This window comes from Rhineura floridana, chromosome 18, assembly GCF_030035675.1.
Source record: "Rhineura floridana isolate rRhiFlo1 chromosome 18, rRhiFlo1.hap2, whole genome shotgun sequence".
In the NCBI taxonomy this organism is placed as follows: Eukaryota; Metazoa; Chordata; class Lepidosauria; order Squamata; family Rhineuridae; genus Rhineura; species Rhineura floridana.
Window position 1 is genome coordinate 1,112,512 of NC_084497.1, and position 20,588 is coordinate 1,133,099.

At 48.4% G+C, this 20,588-nt stretch overlaps 1 protein-coding gene across 1 annotated transcript; it reads left to right on the forward strand.

Moving 5' to 3' along the window:
- Positions 1–1,090: 1,090 nt before the first annotated feature.
- On the forward strand, positions 1,091–19,103 carry CILP2 (cartilage intermediate layer protein 2). The gene is made up of 9 exons (XM_061601620.1): positions 1,091–1,321; positions 3,713–3,811; positions 5,419–5,682; positions 6,229–6,414; positions 8,172–8,330; positions 9,571–9,885; positions 10,760–10,868; positions 12,279–12,436; positions 12,716–19,103. The coding sequence occupies exons 1-9, from the start codon at positions 1,255–1,257 to the stop codon at positions 15,106–15,108; spliced, it is 3,750 nt and encodes a 1,249-aa protein (XP_061457604.1). The 5' UTR covers positions 1,091–1,254; the 3' UTR covers positions 15,109–19,103.
- The last annotated feature ends 1,485 nt before the right edge of the window (positions 19,104–20,588 follow it).

Consider the following 20,588-nt stretch of genomic DNA (forward strand, 5'->3'; position numbering starts at 1 on the left):
AAATGTTGACTGATGTTTTATATTAGGCCAAAAGCAGAATAGTGTGTGTGTGTGTGTGTGTGTGTGTGTGTGTGTGTGTGTGTGTGTGTGTGCACGCACAGTGTGTTATCAGGGCGATTGGGAACCTCAGTCCCGGGGGCCAAATGCGGCCCTCAGAACTCTCCCCAGGGCATGCCCTTCACTGGCTCTGCTTTGCACCCTCCTGGGGTGTTTCTGCCTGCCTAAATTGAATGCTGATTATGCTTCTCATGTGCCTGGATGGAGGACAGATCAGTGCTCTTAATTTACTTATTATTACATTTATATCCCACCTTTCCTGCAAGGAGCTCAAAATGGCCTCCAAACAAGGTCCCCCCCCATGTTATCCTCACAACAACCCTGTGAGGTAGGTTAGGCTGAGACACAGTAACTGGCCGCAAGGTCACCCTGTGAGCTTCGTGGCCGAGTGGGGATTTGAACCAGGGTCTCTCCCAGGTCCCAGTCTGACACTCTAACCACTGCATCACACTGGGGATGGTCCATAAAATGTGAATGTCAATCAACATCTGTTGCTCCGCCCACTTTGGCTTCTGGCCCCACCCATCACTGGCACAGGGTTGCTGAGAAGGGCGGTTTCTCCAGGCTGGCAGTGCACAATAGTCCTGATGAAGTTGGCTCTAGCATAGATTAGTATACATTGGCTTTAAACAGAAGAATGAAAACCAGCCCCTGTCAAAATCACGGACGGTAGGTCTCTAATGACAGCTAATATCCTGGCCTTCAACCGGGACCTCTGTGTTCCAAGAGCAACTTCCCCCCACCCGCCAGCCCCCAAGAACATGATTTGCAAGCCACATCTACAACGAGATCTGTGGGACGAGGGCCTCCCTCTCCACATTAACTCATTGTGGTTTTATAACTTCTTCTCATTCTTCTAAAAGCCATCCAATTTTAGCAGCCCAAACTCAGAAGGCTACTGTTGAAGCATTCCCCAAAACAACATCAGTAAAAAATTCCCCTGATACTCTTCCAGTTCTGCTCCTGTTGACAAGCTTTTGCGCTCCTGATGTCTCTTATTTCCCTGGTCAAGGCTTTGCCGTCCAAAGAGGCGTCCAAACCAATGAAAGACTGAAGGGGGGGGGACATCTCCTATATAGTCCTGCTTTTTCATCCCAGTTGCAGTTTCAAAGCAACCTGCTCAGAGGAATCTCAGTCCCCCAGGGCTCCCCCGCCCCCAAAAAGTTTGCAAGCCACACAAAGCTCAAGACCAGAGTGATGTCAGGCCGACAGGAGGCACTTTTCCTGTTCTTCATTCTCTACGATTGTGTCATCATGGCTCAAGGTAATACTTGCTTGACAAGGTGAGATGGGTGTGTGAAGTTGTGGGGGATAGGAACGGCATGCAGAATAAAAATGGGGGAAGAAATTTGTCTGGTTTGCATTTTAATGCGAGCCTACCCAATTTGCATTTCCTGTGGACTGGAAACATGGCACTTGAGCTAAATTCTAAGTAAGTCATGTCCTTGTCATTTCAATGCAGTCTGCTCTGAAGCGAAGGTCTCAGTGAGCAGGTCGGCTGGTAGGGATGGAATGATCTGCCACTTTCGATTCTCTCCCCTCTCTAATTTTTCCAGTCTTAAATTCAGATCTGCAGCAATTTGCCATTATTTTCTTTTAATCCTCATAAAAATTCTTCAATTCTTTTAGTGCAAATTTCTCAGAATAAACATATTTTTTGAATACAGGTTTGACTAATGAGCACACTTCTGGTTGCAATTTCTCCTAAGATAACGCATGCTTGTATGTTGTTTTCACTCATCTATTCATTTTTACGCACACTTTCCCCTAACATAGGCATTTTTGTAAACTTTGGTTGGTTGGGGAACTGCACTGCAAAATCTGAATAAGTGTGAATTTCGAAGGATGGCTGCATTTCAGTCCTCATGTTGTTTCGGAAAGTGCAAATTTGATAGATTCAGCGTGAAATGCAAACTGAACTGAGTTTCTGCCCCATCCCTGCAGCTGGGCACGGGCAGGCAGATCTGCTACCCTCCCTGTTGTGCTTTCTGGAGCAACGATCTCAGTGTGTCTTACGGGCAGGCAGGCCCAACTAATCTGTGCAAGCCGTTCCATGCAAAAGGGCCAATAAGTAGCAAAGTTATTTCCTCCACGCAAGGAAATGTGACTCCCACAAGCCATTTTATGTTACTTGGACAGTGGGGACAAGAAGTGGGGGGGCGTACAGAAAAGGGTCATGAGGCGGCTGGGAATCTCAGTATTTCCTTGGTGCACTTTAGCTCTACCAAAATCCTCCTCCTCCTGCTGACATTTGAGCTGTTCAGAGCCTGAATCCTGCTGACCTTCAAGACAAGGGTGATTTGGGGAATCACAGCATGGCGTCAGCCTGCGGCCAGTTCCCAGCACGGCCGCACTGCTGGGAGGCGGAAGCCGTGCCGTCTTCTGTGCGGTGCTGAGTTTGCTCTGCCAACGCTCCCCACAGTTCCCCCAGCGAGCATTTCCTGTTTTGTATTTTAATAGTCAATAACATTTTGAAGGTTTTGCAGGGGGTGGGTGGGATTTTGGGACAATCACTACTTAGCCTGCCTCACAGGGCTGTTGGAATACGATGTCGCTGCTGCTGTTGTTAATTATAATGAGCTGTTATCACTATTACTATTATTACAACATTTATAACCCACCTTTCCTACAAGGAGCTCAAGGTGGCATGCAAACATGGTGCTTCCCCCCTTTTATCCTCACAACAACCCTGTGAGGCAGGTCCAGCTACTACTGTGCTTTAATCTTGTAAGTATTTAAGCTCTGGAGGTGTGGGAAGGTGTTTGTCACTTTCCCCTTGCTAATGGACAAGATGCCTCAGTCAGTATTTAGCTATCTCTGTGTTGGTTGTGTGTTGACTCTGGTCTGCTGATGTGTCCAGTGGAGGCTGGTCCAAGAGGGAACGTGGTGTGCTGTCTCAACAAGCTCGGTCTGCCTGTTGATGCTCAGCAGACCACACCTGCCTGCCTCCTTACTTATAACCAGTCACTGGCTGTCAGTCTCATTGCTGTCATTGTAGGATTCAGCTCTGCCTGTGATTGGCTCTGACTCCGCCTACTGTTGGGCCCCCTTGCTTTCCGCCCCACCAGTCCCAGTGGGCACCAGCCACCGCTGAGTGTGTCCGCCGAACCTCCCATCGACAGATTTGGGGAGTTGTTGGTAGTTTGTGAAGCTGTGTGACCCCTTTGCGGCTTTTGAACAATCGACCACTTCAACCCTGACATCTGCGCACACACTCATCCATCCACAGCTTCCCTGTCCACTCCATCAACTGGGCCTACGAACACATATGATCCGTACTAAATGGCGTAGACCAGGGGTTCCCAAACTGAGACCCGCGGACCACTGGCTTCTTCCAGGATTTCTGCATTAAATGCCCGTCGGTTTTAACTGCATTTTTACTGACTCTTCTGTTGTATTTTATCAAATTACTATTTGAATTCCATGGAGTGCAAAGTGTAACGCAATAAAATACAATACATAAAGAACGAAAGAAGCAACAACATTATAGCAGTGAAGCCCTGCATTGCTCCAATAAGCAGAAAACCTATGAAGTGGTCTGCCAAGATGATCAGCTATTTTCAAGTGGTCCCGAGGGGGGGGGGTTGGGAACCACTTGTGTAGGCCTGATGGTTCCACAGCTTTCTTTCAAGCGGTTGTTTGCCTTCCTCGACAGGTCTGCAGATGAAAAGCGACCCGCGCCCAGCCAAGCTGAAACAACTGCATAAACAGAAGAACACAAACGCTCGGACAGGCTTCAGCGCAGGGATGGTCGGTGGGTCATTTTTTTAGAAGTATGGATGATCTTGGAAGGTGCTAACAAAGGCTGGAGATGATCCCCCCCCTGCCCCGCCTTTCCATTCCGTCTCTTTGTTGCTCCGGAATTTTACTCCACTGCACCCCATTCCTCCTTAACTCCAGTTTAATTTGATGTATTTCAGTTAGTTTTTTCTTTGTGGAACTGGAGCATGTGCAGATAGCTGCAGCCTGCAGTTAATTGCATCTTTGTCGGCTTGTTATTTGTACTTAACACTGACCGTTCCCAGGGAGAGCTACAAACAAACACTGCAATTAAAACAAGTGTAAATGGTGTTCATATCCTAGAATGAGACCACAAAGCTGGCCTGTATCAAAGCTAACAGAACAGCCTTGTGGGTGGGTGGCTTGGGTAAAGGGGCGCAAGAGGCACCTCGGAGGGTGGCCCATTTACATGATGCATTTTAAATTGTTGTAACCCAGCCTGGGAAGTTAGGGTGAAGGGCAGGTAACAAATTACAATAATAATAAATATTTTATTTTTTGTTTTATTATCACGTCTATGTATCTCACCGTTCCTCCAAGGAGCTTCAGGTGGCGTACACACTTGGTTCTCCCCTTCCCAATGTTTTCCACACAACAACCCTGTGTGGGAGGTTAGGCTGAGAGAGAAAATGACTGGCCCAACCGCCACCTGCCCTCAGCTAGCCCTCATTTGCCTGCCTGCCTGCCTGAAAACCAGTCCAGGGGAAGCCTCAGGGATGCGTTTGAAAAACTCAGCAGGGGAAAGGGTGGGGATGAAACGAGAATGAGCCACCGTCCAGCCATCGCTGCTTGGGGGGGGGAATGAGATTCCGCAGCCTGGAGATCAGCCCAGAAAAGGCCCCCTGTGGCACCCCTGCCCGTCGAACCACCGCAGAGGGCAGAGGAACTGTCAGCCGGGCCTCCCCTGCTGATCTGAAGCCCTGGGCACGTTGATGTTGACAAAAACACTGCCTAAAAAAAGGGACTCCACCAAAGTGACAGCACGTATGATCGAATATTCTTTTTGTCCTCTGTTTTACTGCTGGTCAGGTGCACTCCTGCACCCAGAAACTGTCTTGATCAGGGATTGAAGTGATGGGGATTGAAAATGCGACCTTCCCCTCTTCTTTGATCAGCCTCAAAATCCTTTCTCCCCTTTGATGATTTTTGAATGCAGGTTCCTTCCCTGTTATTATCATTATTGTCAGTTTATTACAGTCAACAGACCAGAAAATTATTGTGTTGCTCTCACCAGCACCACCACCAGCACTGTTATTTACATTTCTGGAGTGCTTCGCTTCGCAACACTGAAGTGGTGTGAAAGATAAAGCTAGCGCAAAACACACAAACACAAACTCTAAAAACAATAAAACCAGTTCAACAAACTTGCAAACTATAAAGCCATCCATGCAAATTCCAAAAACAGCAAAACAGTTTCATCAGATATAAAACTGATCTTCTGTTAATGACTGGGCTGCACCTCAGGGGACAGCCCTCCAAAACAAAAATGTCTTCAGGAGGCAGAACTATGTATGCCTTCATTACTTATTCATTAAAAGAAAAGTCTGGGAAAGAATGGCCTCTCTTACATACCCCTTGCAGGAGAATGGACCTCGTGGTTCAACGTGGACCATCCTGGAGGCGAAGGTGATTTCGAGACCCTGGAGGCCATTCGGTTCTACTACCCGGAGCGCGTCTGTGCCCAACCCACAGCTATCGAAGCTCGGACCACGGAATGGGAGCTGCCTGAGGAAGTGGGGGAAGTGGTGCGCTACAGCCCTCGGGAAGGCTTCCGGTGCCTGAACCAGGAGCAGCCTGGAGGCAAAAGCTGCTCCAACTACCACGTCCGGTTCCTCTGCTCCCCAGGCGAGTGTGGGGCTGATCTGTAAGGTTGCCAGTTCCCTAGCCCGCTCCTGGTAGGGATCCTGTGCTTATTAAGTCAAGCATTACCCTCATGCATGGTTAACCATGAGTGGAAGGCCATATAAGGGCTAGGGGGGGGCTGAGGAATGCTTTTGAGCCCGGGGGCCACATTCCCTTTTTGGCAACCTTTTGGGGGCCTCATGCAAGAGGCAAAAGAGGGCAGAGCAGTAAAAATGAAATTTACTGTTGCACACACTCTCTCTCTCTCACACACACACACACACCCTTCTCTGTCCTCCATCCGGGCAAGGAAGAGGCATGATCAGAGTTTGAGAAGCCAAGCAAAGACCCTCAGAGGGTGATGCAGCTCCAGAGAGGGATGTGGCCTGAAGAGTTCTGAGGGCCAGGCAGAGAGGACTCGGGGCCACATTTGCCTGAGATTTCTCACCCCTGTATTAGCAGCTGCAAAAAGCCATTACAACAGTATTTTAACTGTTTCTCCACACCAAATTACATTCCACCTTTTCCCCCCATGTGTCGCTTCCAAAGATCCCACCAACTTGGTGGGTTGGTCAGTCTGGTCATCGTGGAGCGCCTGTTCACGTACGGCATGCGGCACAAGCGGCATCCAGACCAGACACCGGAGCTGCTTGAACAGCTCTGCACTGGCACAGCTGCCCAAATGCCCAGGAAAGCCCACAGAGCGCCGGACCTGCAGTGCTGGACCTTGTCAAGGTAACAAGTGCACATCCTGCTGTTTGGTATATTAGAGGGGTGGGATTATATATACATGGATATATTTGTGTGTGTATAAAGAGATTTTAGTCCTCAAGGTTCTGAGTTGATTCTGTAGGGACAGGGGCGGTGCCTCAGACTGGTCAGCCCAGCTCAGTCTTGTCTCCACTGAACCTCTGAGGTTCAGCCTCCATTTGAATTGTTGCTGAAACCAGGAAAAAAACTCCAAGGGATGGCCAAGGCGATCGTTTGGGTAACGAACCCCTAGGTGCCCCCCTCACTACCCAATGGGGTCAGCACATCACTCGGAAGGAATGCAAAGAATGCCTTCGTGGTCTCCAATGGGCCGGAGAAAGCTTGTTTTTCATGGGCAGAGCTATTTTTTTAATGAACACCACCCCTGCCAATGCAAGATCCTGGCCAAGGACTTTTTTGACCTGGCCAAGATTCACACACATTCCAGCCCACACTGGCATTCGTTTCTCTAATGCCGGTCCAAAACAGCAGCCTGGAGGCGGAATGTTGTCCCAAGGTTTGTGATGGAAATAACAGATGGCAGATCTGTACCTCCCAAGCTATGTGCTGTGAGAGAGTAAAGGGGAAAAAAGTGTCCCGTTAGAAATTTTAAAAAGTTGGTGGATTTGCAGGGCGCCAACCTTCTTGGATCAGAGGGCACATTTCAAATTTTGAGAGAGTGCTGGGGGAACCAGCCACAAAATAGCTGAAATGGGGGGCATGGCATAGCACAAAAACAGAGCGAAGCCATGGTGACGCTTTTCCCATAATTGTATTTCCATACCAGGAAAGGCTTAACTGGTTGAATTTCTGCCTGCCACACAGCTGTTAAAGGCACAAGAACCCTGTTTTTCTCCAATGCCAATCCCAAACCAAAGCCCAGGCTGCCATGATATACCCACTTACCTGGAAGTAAGCACCATTAAACACAAAAAGACTTACTTCAGAATAGACACTTATTGAATTGTTAATGAGTCTCCGAACTTTATCTCCGAGACATGCCTAAGCTCTTTGCAAAGTTTTCACATTTGCCTTTTGGGGTGAGGGGGTTCTTTAACATTCACCCACACGTCATGTAGTAGTGTTTGCCAAAAATAATGTCTAGGCACTACCTAATCTCAGGCGAACCCAGCACAGCAAAGAAGCATTCCAGTTGCGAGGGAAAAAGGAAGGCCAAACTATGGAGTTTCCAAGGTTTTTTGGGGGGGGCCGTGAGACGGAAGCAAGAAAAGTGCACTAAAAGGGAGGGCAAAATAGCAGCTCTTTCGGACCCCCGGGATTCCTATTGCCTGGTGTCCCAACAACTCCCTTATCAGTCGCAGCTCTGACTTCACTCACTGGCTAACAACACAGGCAGGCAGGAGCGGCCAGGCTGGCTCATTTCACAGAAATCCCCCTAACCCTCAGCACAGTCATTCAGTTGTATTTATTGGCCAGCCATCAGAGTGTCTATTGATTTCAGTGGGTTTACTCTGAGTAAGACTGACATTAGATGCAACTCCAAGGGTTCTGTTTGAGTAACTCTGACTCAGAGTAGACCCACTGAAATTAGTGGCCCTAAGCTAGCCAGGTCTACTCTGAACAGGACCTGCGTTGGGTGCAGTCCCAAGCCAGCACCTTCCGAGGAGAAGGGCCATGGACTGAGGCGGATTGTGCCTGCCAAAGCCATCCCGCTTGCCAGGGTTGAACCTGCTCCTGCACCTTGGTTTGTGGAGGTCCTGATTGTGGCTTGTGCCCCACAGAGCCCAAGTGGAGCAGCTGGGGGCCCTGGAGCCCCTGCTCAAAGACCTGCGGCAGTGGTGGGAAGCGACTGCGTCGCCGGAGCTGCCCCAAATCCAAGCTCCTGCGCTGTCCTGGGCGTCCCTTGGAGGTGCAGAAATGCCCCCTGCCACCCTGCTCAGGTACCAAACGTCTCTGGATGTCTGCGGTTATTCCCTTTTCTTGCATCTGGCCGGAGGTCCCCAGTCTAGCAACGCCTTCCTGCCATCTTTCTGTATCTCCTTCTGATCTTTTTCCTTCCTTCCTTCCTTCCTTCCTTCCTTCCTTCCTTCCTTCCTTCCTTCCTTCCTTCCTTCCATTCATTCATTCATTCCTTTCACCACCACTTTTTAACAGAAATTATAAATAAAATATTGGCTGTATTCTTTTTGGTGCCTGCTTAAAGCATTTTCCTCTAGGCAAGCCTGTCCCATACACGTGGCTGTTGATGTGTTTGAATCTCTTTTCAGACGACTGCTGTTTACATTGTTTTCAAAATGTTTTTCATTACTTGTTTTTATTGATAAAGTTACTGTTTTTTGCAAACTGTGTAGAGGTTTTCTGCAATGAAGGGGTATGTATATTTTGTTTATAAATCTCTTCTTTCCTGTTTACCACTCTTTCTGTGTACTGCAGAGGAACAGAGGAAGGTGCCTCATACTGAGTCAGACCAGTGGTCCACCTAGCCTAGTGTGGTGCACACTGACTGGCAGCAGCTCTCCAGAGTTTCAGGCAGGGAGATGCTGCTGGGGATTGAGCCTGGGGACCATCTGCATAAGGCAGTTGCTCTAACCACTGAGCTATGGCCCACTGTCACCGCGGCTGGCAGTAAACCCTGATCCAGGCTCAGTTATAAGTCTAAACTGAATCTGAAATCGAACCTTGATCCAGCCTAGGGATGGAAGGATCGGCCCATTTCAGTCCTCTCACTTTCTCACTTCTCCAGTCTCAGATTCGGTTCTCAATATTCCGGCAGCAAATTGCAGTTTAGAAGAAAAATCCTCATGAAAATTCTTCAGCATTTTAGTATGAATTTCTCCTGCTAAACATTGCTGTCTGCAGCTTTGACTAATGTACACATTTTGGCAAGCAATTTCTCCTACTATTAATACATTTGTATGTTATTTTCATGAATATATGCATTTTATGCAGATTTCCCCCAATGTATGATTTTTTGTAAACATTTATTAGAGAACTGTGTTTCAGCCCTCCTATTGTTTTGGAAAGTGCATTTGATAAATTTGGCTTTAAATGCGAACTGAATTGAATTTCTCACCTACCCTTAATCTGGCCCTCCTTGTCAGTCTAAATTAGCTCCCAGGTGAGGCCTCCTCCCCAACCCCATCAGACCTGTAACCCATCCTCTTGGCTCCCTCTTTCCAGCTTGCCAGCTCAGCTGTGAGACAGGCATCCCCAACAAGGACTGTACCAGTTGCACCTGTCCCAACCACACACTCTTGGGCACCGTGCGGAGTGCAGGCGGGGTGGCTCTCGCCAATGCCCAGATATCTCTCCAGGACCAACCACCAGGACTGCTGGCCCAGAGCAACCAGCATGGCCAGTTCACCATCCGCGGCATCTGCGCCAGAAATGGGGCCAACGTCAGTGCGACGCTCAAGAGGTTTGCCCAGGGCAGCGCCCCAATGATTGCCAACGGTTCTCAGGTGTCTCTGGTGGGGATTGTGCTGCATCGACTTGGTAAGGGCAAATCAGAATGGAATCAGATTTCGGAGGCAGAGAAACACGGACTGGGTCACTGTAGCTCATAGAGGAACATTGGGGTATTGCCTTATTTTTTTATTGAACTATATAGAGGTTCAATAAAAAGGGAACATATAGAAATTGTTTCTTGCCTATTAACAGCTGCTAGTAGGGATGAGCTGGAATTCTGCCCAATTCAGATTTGGGGTACCAAATTTTCTGTTAATTTGCTTATTCCCTATTGCTGCAGGTCAGATTTTTATGTTGTGGTTTTCTGTGGCTATGTTTGAAAACGGATTTTTCATTTCAAAATTCCGCCTCTAAAATATTGATATTAAGAACGATAATTGTATTGATATTTCCTTTCAAAATATCGGTGTTAATATCAGCCGCAGCTGCCTCTTCCTGCCTGCCAGACGCCCTGCCCTTTGCCAGCCCCGGGTCGCTTGGGGCTCCGCGGCTGCCAGAACCCAACTTGACTGAAGCCCCAAAACATCCAAATTGGCCCAGTTTGGCTCGGGCCTTAGGCAAATCCGGGGCACAGGCCGACTGGATATGGATGCTCAGTGTTTTGAATGAGATGAGGCACACTTTGGCTATTTTGATTTCACAGTCTTCCGTTTGTTTTTAATGTATTATATTTGTGTTTGTGGAAGAATTGGAAGCAGAACAATAAAATAAAATAAAATGGCAATAAAGGAGTACTGCCTAATAACAGATTATAATTGAGTTTCAGTCCCTGTTTTCTCATAACCCTTGTGGTGTGAGTAGGAGAATGGGGGGTTGGGGGGCACATTAAAAAAAAAGAAATGAATTAATTCTGCTTTGTGGCTTTTTGTTTTTACAACCCCACCCCTTCCCCTCCCGGCAGAAAAACCGTACATGGTGACCCATCCTGAAGAGAAAGCGCGGGCAGTGGGCCAACAGGTGCGGTTTTGCTGTAGAGCACAGGGCAACCCGGAGCCAACAAAGTATTACTGGTGAGTGATGAGAATTTGGGGCCTGGGACCCATTGCTTCATAGGGGTGGAGAAGGAGGATTGGAGGGGGCAGCTTGCAAGGCCTTGAGCTCTGCCTGGTGCTGGGCCAATAGCTGCCCAGGAAGAATTTTTGGCTGACTTTATTTTTTTGAGGGGGAGGTGCCTGATGCAAATGGAGCAGCAATTTCCTGTAAGGGAAGTCTGCAGCACCTCTGGCCTTTGGGCCACTCCTGGCCTGCCAGAGGTCCGTGCTGGCCTGCAAGGCCATTTCAGCTGCCCAGTTGGCAGTGACCCATGACAGGGCTTTTTCAGTGGTGGCTCCCTGTTTGTAAAATGTCCTCCCCAGTGAGGTCCATTGGTTTCCATTATTATTGATTTTTTAGGAGGAATTTGAAAACATTCCTCTTTACCCAGGCATTTGATGGCCGACGGATACTGTGTATGGCAACCCAGAGATCACTGGACAGAAGAATATTTTTATCTGTAACTGTTTTTTGAATGTTTTTAATTGCTTTTAGAATGCTTTCTATTGTTGTTGTTGTTTTTAAAATGTTGCAGATGCGTTCCTGGGCTCATTTGAGAGGAAGGGCAAGATAGACATTTAATAAATAATGATAAAATAAATAATAAATAAATCCTAGAATAGTAGAGTTGGAAGGGGCCTATGAGGCCATCGAGTCCAACCCCCTGCTCAATGCAGGAATTCAGGTTAAAGCATGCCTGACAGGTGGCTGTCCAGTTGCCTCTTGAATGCCTCCAGCATTGGACAGACCACCACCTTCCTAAGTCATTGGTTCCATTGTCATACCTCTCTAACAGTTAGGATGTTTTTCCTGCTGTTCAGCCGAAATCTGGCTTCCTGTCACTTGAGCCCATTATTCCTTGTCCTGCACTGTGGGACGATCGAGAAGAGATCCCGGGGCTCCTCGGTGTGGCAACCTTTCATGTACTTGTAGAGTGCTATCCTGTCTCCCCTCCATCTTCTCTTCTCCAGGCTGAATATGCCCATTTCTTTCAGTCTCTCCTCGTAGGGCTTTGTTTCCAGTCCCCTGATCGTCCTCATTGGCCTCCTCTGAACTTGTTCCAGTTTGCATTCAGATCCTGCTTTTGGAAAGTTTCTTTTTTAATTGCTAATTGCGGCAGAAAATCAGAGAACTGAATTTAAGACTGGAAAAAAAGACTGACAGATATTCCCATCCCTATTAGCTAGAGAAGCCCAGATAACTCTGCACAACAGAGAAGATCACCCCCCCACACACACGCACACACTTTGAACCCCTATTTAAATATTATTATATGTGTCTTCACTCCTAGCTGAACAACAAAAAGTTCACCAAACTGACCCTTGGCCACACAGAAAGGTTTTTGCTGCTGCCACAGCCCTGATCCGTTGTCTCTGGTCTCCCTACAGGTATCACAATGGAACGCTCCTGGACCGCAAAGTCCACAGATACGGCAGCAGCTTAGTCTTGCGTGACTTGCACGCTCGTCAGGCTGGTTCATACCACTGCAAAGCCAGTAACAGCCTCGACTCGATCAAATCCTCCATCACCCATTTGACGGTGATAGGTGAGCTGGGTGCTGGGCTGGGTGGCCAGGAAGGGTTTGGTCGACTCGGTTTACTGATCTGTGGGGAGGCAGAACTCGGCCTGGGTGCAGGGCAATGTTCCAGCTAGATCCAGGGCAAACTGAGGCAGGTCTAGATAGAGGAGGATTGAAACTGAATGCCGTGATGTACGACCACAACCCTGCAATGTCCTATACCGGTTAGGGTCTTGGGCATTGTACTACCCCACCAGCTCCTAACAAGTCGTCTCCTATTTCTGTCCTTCCTTTCTCTTGTTTCAGATCCTCAGGTCCCAGCCTGTACCGCCCAGCCAGAAGAATATCTCATCAAACTCCCCGACGAGTGTTTTCAAGAAGAGACAGGCTCCAACTTCTATAATGTCGGCCACTGTCCTAGCACCCGCTGTGCAGGGAACCTCACAGATGGCCTACAGTGCCGAGATGCCGAGGAGCACTGCTGTGGAACACAACGCATGGAGGTGCGGGAGATCCGGTGCATCAGCTACGTTCTTCCCATCAAGGTGGTCGCAGAATGTGGGTGCACCTCCTGTACCCAGCCCAAGATCCTGGTCCGTGGGAAAGCCTCAGCCGCTGACAATGGGGAACCCTTGCGCTTCGGCGAGATCTACCTGGGCGCAGAGAAGATTGGCTTCACCGGTTACAAGGGCACATTCACCATCGAGGTGCCCCCCAACACGCAGAGACTGGTGGTCAAGTTTGTGGATCGGATGCAGAAATTCGTCGATGCTATCAAGGTCTTCCCCTTTGACCAGCGTGGCGGGGCTGTCTACCAGGATGTCAAGCTGATCAGAAGGAAGAAGCCGGTTGACTTGGAAGCAACGGAGACCAACGTCATCCCACTGGGAGCGGTGGCTGGAGAGGACCCTGTTGGGGAGATAGTCATCCCTCCAGGGTCCTTCTTCAGGCCCGATGGGCAAGTTTACAATGGGACCGTCAAGGCCAGTGTCACCTTTGTAGACCCCCGGGATTTTGCCATGGTGAATGCTGCCTCTAGCGACTTGAGTTTCATCAATGCTGAAGGCGATCTCTTCCCCCTCCGGACTTATGGCATGTTTTCGATGGACTTCTGGGAAAAGGACAGCAACCAAGGCTTAGAAACCGGACGTGTGGAGGTGAAGATGGATACCGAGCTCATCAGAATGCCAGAACACATTCAGAAAATGAAGCTCTGGTCCCTCAACCCCGTAACAGGCCTGTGGGAAGAGGAAGCATCCTTCAGGCTGGAAAAAGTGGGTCGCCATAAGCGTGAGGAGAGGGCCTTTCTGATTGGCAATATGGAGATCCGAGAAAGGCGCCTGTTTAACCTTGATGTCCCAGAGAACCGCCGCTGTTTTGTCAAGGTCCGGGCCTACATCAACGAAAAGTTCAACCCCAGTGAACAGCTGAAGGGAGTTGTGATTACCCTCATCAATCTCGAGCCCAGGCCTGGTTACCCGTCCAACCCTCAGGCCTGGGGCCGGTTTGACAGCGTGGTGACAGGTCCCAATGGCGCATGCTTACCTGCCTTCTGTGACGGGCAAAGGGCTGATGCCTACACAGCCTACGTCACCGCAACCATGGGCGGGGAGGAGTTAGAGGCAGTGCCATCGAGCCCAAGGCTCAACCCCCAAGCTGTGGGGGTTTCCCAGCCTTACCTCAACAAGCTTGGCTACCAGCGATCTGACCATGAGGACTCTGCCCTCAAGAAGACAGCCTTCAAGATCAACCTTGCCAAACCCAACCAGAACAACATTGACGAGACCAACGGCCCCATTTACACCTATCGGAGCCTGAAGGATTGCGAACAGGCGCCCATCACAGCAAACCATTTCCGGTTCTACCGGGGGGAAGTGGATAAGTATGAATATAATGTGGTGCCTTTTAAAGAGACTGACCTGACGACCTGGACAGGGGACTATCTCTCCTGGTGGCCCAACCCGCAAGAGTTCCGAGCATGCTTTTTGAAGGTGAAGATCAACGGGCCTCAAGAGTACATGGTACGGTCACGAAATGTGGGTGGCAGCCACCCAAGGACTCGGGGGCAGCTCTACGGCTTACGAGACACCCGGAGCGTCCGGGACCTTGAAATATATAACAGTTCAGCGGCTTGTGTTGAGTTCAAGTGCAGTGGGATGCTGTTTGACCAAGGACCGGTGGACAGGACTTTGGTCTCCATCACCCCGCAGGGGAGTTGCCAGCGTACTGCTATCAACAGCTACCTGAGGGAGTACCTCAGCCACCACCCCCCTGTGGTGGAGAACAATGACACGTCAGCCTTCACCATGTTGGCTCCTGCGGATCCTCTGGGCCACAACTATGGCATCTACACTGTGACAGACCAGAACCCGCACCTGGCCAAGGAGATAGCCATCGGCCGCTGCTTTGACGGCACCTCGGACGGATTCTCGCGGGAGATGAAGTCTGACAAGGGTACGGCGGTGACCTTCTCTTGCCAGGAAAGGCCCATAGGGCGCAAAAGCTTCTTCCAGCGCCTGCTCGAATCCCCTGCCCAGACGCTGACGGAGATCCGCCGTGAGATGAGCAGTAATGGACAGGTGCGGGGCGCTTCCCAAGTGGTGGCCTACCCGTCAGGGTTATGGACTGCGTTTGCCGCACAAGCCCGCCAGACCCCCAGCCGCCGAAGGAGAGTGGGTGCTTCACGGGCTGGACAGTGAGCAACATGGAGAGTTGATGGGCATCTTCCAGCCGCCAAGACATGTTGAGTGTGCGGGTGAGGGTTATCTCACTGTGGCAAATTTCATCCCTTTCGCCTCCAGACCAACAACTTGAAACTGACAAGACAGAAAATCACAATCTGCCAGTCCCCTGGCCTCTTCAGGCCTACCGTTGTTCCCCACTGTAATCCCCTCGCCCATGTCATGCCTGAGGTCTTTGCCAAAGCGGCTGCGATAAATTATGAGTGCATGAGCTCATCAGCCATCATAGCCACACACCCCAGGGGAGAGGCCATAGCCATGCCGCCTAAGCAGAGCCACGCCCCCTCATGGATTGCCTGCGGTCACTAGTAAGATGTGTCGGTGCTTTACCCTCCCTTTTTGCCCCTTCTGCAAATGAGGGATGGGCGAATCTATCAATGCCACTTTCCCATTTTTGCCAATCTTTTAAGTTCAGTTTTCCACATTTCTGCATTGGAGAAGTGCAGATTTCAATGGACAGCTGTGTTTCGGTTCTCAAATTGTTTCGGAAAGTGTGAATTAGGTAGATTCGCCTTTGAATGAAAACTGAACAGACTTCTTCCCCTATCCCTACCCAGAACTCCTCGGTGGTATTCAATGCTCATCCTACTCAGAGTAGATCAACTGAAGGTAATAGAGATGACTAGCCTCCCTGCCATCCAGAGATTTAACTGCCAGAGAGCATGGGGAGGAAACGGAAACCTAGAGGGTGTTGAAAGACCTCTAAAGGTGTAAGAAGCAAAGGGACAGAGAAGTGCCCTGGAATGGGAGGAGTGTTATTTAAACATCATCTAACTTCCCTGCAAACTAGGGATGGGGGGGGGGAATTGTGCAGAAATGTGGAGAACTGAATTTAAGATTGAAAAAACAAGAAACTGAGAATTGAAACTATCAGATCCTTGCATCTCTAGCTACTGCAGGCCTAGGAAGGTACATTTCCTTGCAACCCAGAAAAGCATCTTTTTTTAAAAAAACCAAACCAAACCCATGAGCGCATAATGCTGGCTCCCCATGTGAGCGCCACCTGCAATAGGTCGTTTCCTGGAAGAAGTTGTTGGGGGGAAAAACAACCCGCAGCGAATCTGAGCAGGACCTCCCCACGGTGCAGGTGTCAGGAGAGAAGGGTGCTTTCAAACGCTTCTGTCTGTGCCCAGACGGTTCAGGTATGTGAGTTGGCTCCGTGCAATCTTTCCCTCCCACGCACGATCTTTTTGTACGGAGATGTGTGTGTTTTCCAGGGGGCGGGAGGGACATGAAGGCGTAGGAGAGGGAGGTTTTTGCCAAGGGGTGTAAATTCCTGCCTCTTGGCCAGACAACCACAACTCTCTTGAGCTTCATGCACGTTCATTATAGATCATGAAGCCGTTACAGAGTCCATGTGTCTCCAGAAAGGCAGGGTTTGTTTACTCTATGGCCAAACATTCTTGAAATTGAGAATGACAACATTAAAAAAAAGAAAGCTCTGAAGAACCAAAGCCAGTTTGAACATCCAGATGCCAGGTTTGCTTCAGATGTAACTGGAAGGCAGGAAAACATTTGCGCCCTAATCTTCAGGTCAATCCACTGCAGCCTTCTTCAGGAAGGCCATAGCTCAGTGGTAGAGTGTCTGCTTTGCATGCCAAAGGTTCAGTCCCCCAATGGCATCTTCAGGTAGGGTTGGGAATGTCCCCTGGGGAGATGCTGCCAGTCAGAGTACACAATACTGTGCTAGATGGCCCAATGGTCTGACTCAGTACCAGGCAGCTTCCCATTTAAATCAGCTCTTTATTTACAACCATGAAGAGTGGGATCTTTATTTTGTAGAGGAAAGGACCGTCGCTCAGTGGTAGAGCACCATCCCAGGATCAATCCCTGGCTCAAGCATTCTCTGACTCAGCCTAACCTACCTCACAGGGTTGTTGTGAGGATAAAAAGAGAGGTGTGTGTAGAAGAAATATGAGCTCCTTGAAGAAAAGGCAGGATATAAAATGTTATAAATAGACAGACAGACAAGAACATGTGTCACACACTTGGCAAATGTTTGGCTTGCAGAGGGATCTCTTTTGATGAAAGGTGATGTAGAAAGCATACCAATAAATAAAATATAAATCAAATATCTGACATTCACCATATACGGTGATGTTATTCACATACTGGATTCAGGGAGTGAAACCTGACTTAGTATTTTGCAAGCAAAATCTTGCCTCCAAAGTCCATCATGCAAACGGTTTAGTCCTGATGATGATGGTTTTGGCAGATGGCCCCGGGTTCAGTCACTGGCATCATTGTTAAGGCGCTGAGAGTTGTTCGGAGACTGCTCTATGCCCCTCACAGAGCGACAATTCCCAGAGTGGTTCAACAGTCAATCTCGCTTCCTAGGGAACTCTGGGAATTGTCGCTCTGTGAGGAGAAGAGAGGGATCTCCTAACAACTCTCAGCACCCTCAACAAACTACAGTTCCCAGGATTCTTTGGGGGAATAGCCGTGATTGCTTAAAACAGTATGAAACTGCTTTAAATGTGTAGTGCCGCTGGGGCCAAAGACTGTAAAAATGAGAAAGAGCCTCCCATTCCTGGTTGGGAGAGACGGGGCCTGATGCAGGTCCTGCCCATTAGGGATGGAGAAGAAATTAGATTCAGTTCACACTGGAAGCCGGATTTATCAAATTCGTACTTTCCAAGAGATTATGAGAACTGAAACACAGCCACCCTTTGAAATTTGCACTTCTCTGGATTTTGCAAGGCAGTTTTCCAACCAATGTTTACAAAAATACACGTCACGGAAAACGTGTGTAAAAACAAACATATTGGTGAATAGTACACGCAAAATGCATTATATTCTGAGAAATTGCTTGCAGAAATGTGTGCACCAGTTAAAACTGCAGACAAAAAGTGTTTATTAGGAGAAATTCGTCTTAAAATGCTGAAGAATTTTCATGAGGTTTTTTTTTTAAATCTACAAATTGCTGGAGAAACCTGAAGAATTGAATTTAAGATTGGGGGAAAATGAGGAATGGCGAGAAAGGGACAGAGCCTTCCATCCCTGCTGCCCGTAGGATAAAACTCTGTGCCGGGGGCAAGGAGGACACGGCCCACCCACAGTCACTCTTCTTCCCAGGACCTTTTTTGCAGCCAGGACTGACACACGGACAAAGGGACGTGCAGGCGTGCTTCGCCCGTCCTCCACCCAGCAGAGAAGCGCTCAGGTTTTACAGGCGGCCTGAGGCCTGCGGTTTGGCTCGCCCTCGACGCCCGTCTCTCCATTTTCGCTTTGTTTATCTGTCCTGCTTTCCGGCTCCAGAGGCAATTGATGAGAAATACAGATGTGGAAGAAAGGAGAGGAGGAGGTATCTGGGGTTCTTGGGGGGGGGTCCTCTGCCTGGCCTCAGCCGCTTGCCCTTACTGCTCGAATCACGTAGAAGTCTGCAAGAAAAACACATGCACACTCAAAAAGAGGGAAAGCACAGAAAACAGACCAAGGTCAACCACCGCTTGGCAGTAGGGCTGCCAGGTGTCCACTTTTCACCTGGAGACACCGGTTTCTGGGGTCCTCTCCAGGTGAGTCACCTTACTCTCCAGACCCTTAGCTTTCATTAAAAAAAAAATAACTTTCTAGATGGTGTGGTTCAAACGATATAAACCAAAATGTCAGCCCCCCCCAACTTGTGTTGCTACTGGCTACTCTAATCCCTGCCCTTTCAGGTTTTTAGCCAATAAGTGAAGTCAAGGTTGTGATTGACAATATTTGTTGAGCCCCCCCCCCCCCGCAATAGCTAAACCCCCAGTTTCCTTTTCCTCCTTGTCTCACATCAGGAATTCAGTAAATATGTAGCTTTCAGCAGCATAAAGAGTGCTTTCTCTGTACAGGATTGGGACTTGCTTCTGAGTAAACATGCATAGGATTGCACTACAACAAAAGATCACAGCAGGATCTTGGTAGGCATAAAAATGAATATGCAAGGGTTTTTTAATTACTGTACTTGTAAAAATGGCATATTGTACATTGTATTTTTCAAATAATTTTTGAACAAGTATACATGCTGCAGTGTTTATTTATTTATTTATTTCGTTTCATTTCTAGACCGCCCATAGCTAGTAGCTCTCTGGGCGGTGTACAAAACTGGATTAATTCAAGGGCAGCCCTACGTAGAGCGCATTACAGTAGTCCAATCTAGAAGTTACCAGAGTGTTATACTTTTCTAATTAAGGAGTCAAACAAGTTTAAATTTTACTGGACTGTTGAAGAGGGCAGTTTATTTGTCTTATTCTGACCATGGAGGCAGAGCATAGCCATCGTGGCTAGTAGCCATTGGTGGCATCCTCCATGAATTTGTCTGACCCTCATTTAAATCCATCGATAATGAAATGATGTATTTCTAAAACTGGGATCTCACACACACACCATCACCTTGTGCAAGAATATATCAGTGGACATTTTCCCACCCCACATCACTGGGCACTGTGTGTGTACACATCAGTGTTCCCAAAGCTAGCCATTAAAACAGCCCCGTTGCAACTCCCTCCCTCAATCATGCCTGCCGATGAATTCCGTTCTGTCTGTCTGGCCAATGCTCGCCTCCGGACAAACGATCAACCCCAGAAGGAACAAAGAACTCCTTCAAGAGAAAACGAGCTGCGAGAAGTTGAACCCATCCCTTCTTCGTCTGCATCCAGGAAGAAGCAGCCTTGTGTTTAATTTGTGTGTGTGTGTGTGTGTCTGCAGTTTTACAGCTTGTGACTTGGCTTCCCTTCACGAGAACATGAAGCCCTTTAGTAGAAGAGATGTTTTTCTTTCTTTTTTTAAATCCAGCCGATTTCAGAAATTCTGCAGGACTTTTGGGGGGGTGAGGTTTGGCCCCCAAACACAAGGCTGTTAGCACAGATGGATGGATTTGTCAATTTCAGTCCTGTTGGTTTCTCCTTACTTCTAATCTTAAATTTAGTTCTCTACATTTCCTCATCAGCTTGCAATCATTTTATTTATTTATTTAACTTATATCCGACATTTCCTTCAAGGAGCTCCAGGTGGTATACATGGTCCTCCCCTCCCCATTTTACCCTCACAACAACCCTGTGAGGCAGGTTAGGCTGAGAAACAGTGAGTCGCCCAGTGAGCTTCATGAGCTTCGGACTCTGGTTTCCCAGGTCCTAGTTGAACACTTTAACCATTACACCACACGCACTGATAGATCCATTTTAAGGCATCTTAAGCATTTTTGTACACATTTTATGGGGCTGGAGATCCGCATTGCAACATTCCAAGATGTGCAAATGTTGAAAGGTTCTCACATTGCTTTGGAAAGTGCAGATTTGGTAGGTTCGCCTTTAAAAGCAAAACTGAATCAAATTTCTCCCCATCTCCTACTTGTGAATTAGGGATGGGAGAGAAATTCAATTTAGTCCACATATAAAGCTGAATCCATCACATTTGCACATTGCTAAACAACATGAGAACCAAAATCCAGCCATCCTTCGAAACCC

Excerpts from the sequence above, each read along its gene's own strand:
- CILP2 (XM_061601620.1), top strand. The coding sequence starts at position 1,255 with ATGTCAGGCCGACAGGAGGCACTTTTCCTGTTCTTCATTCTCTACGAT. Across the intron at positions 8,331-9,570 it reads CCCCCTGCCACCCTGCTCAG|CTTGCCAGCTCAGCTGTGAG; the intron begins GTACCAAACGTC and ends CCCTCTTTCCAG. Across the intron at positions 10,869-12,278 it reads GAGCCAACAAAGTATTACTG|GTATCACAATGGAACGCTCC; the intron begins GTGAGTGATGAG and ends GTCTCCCTACAG.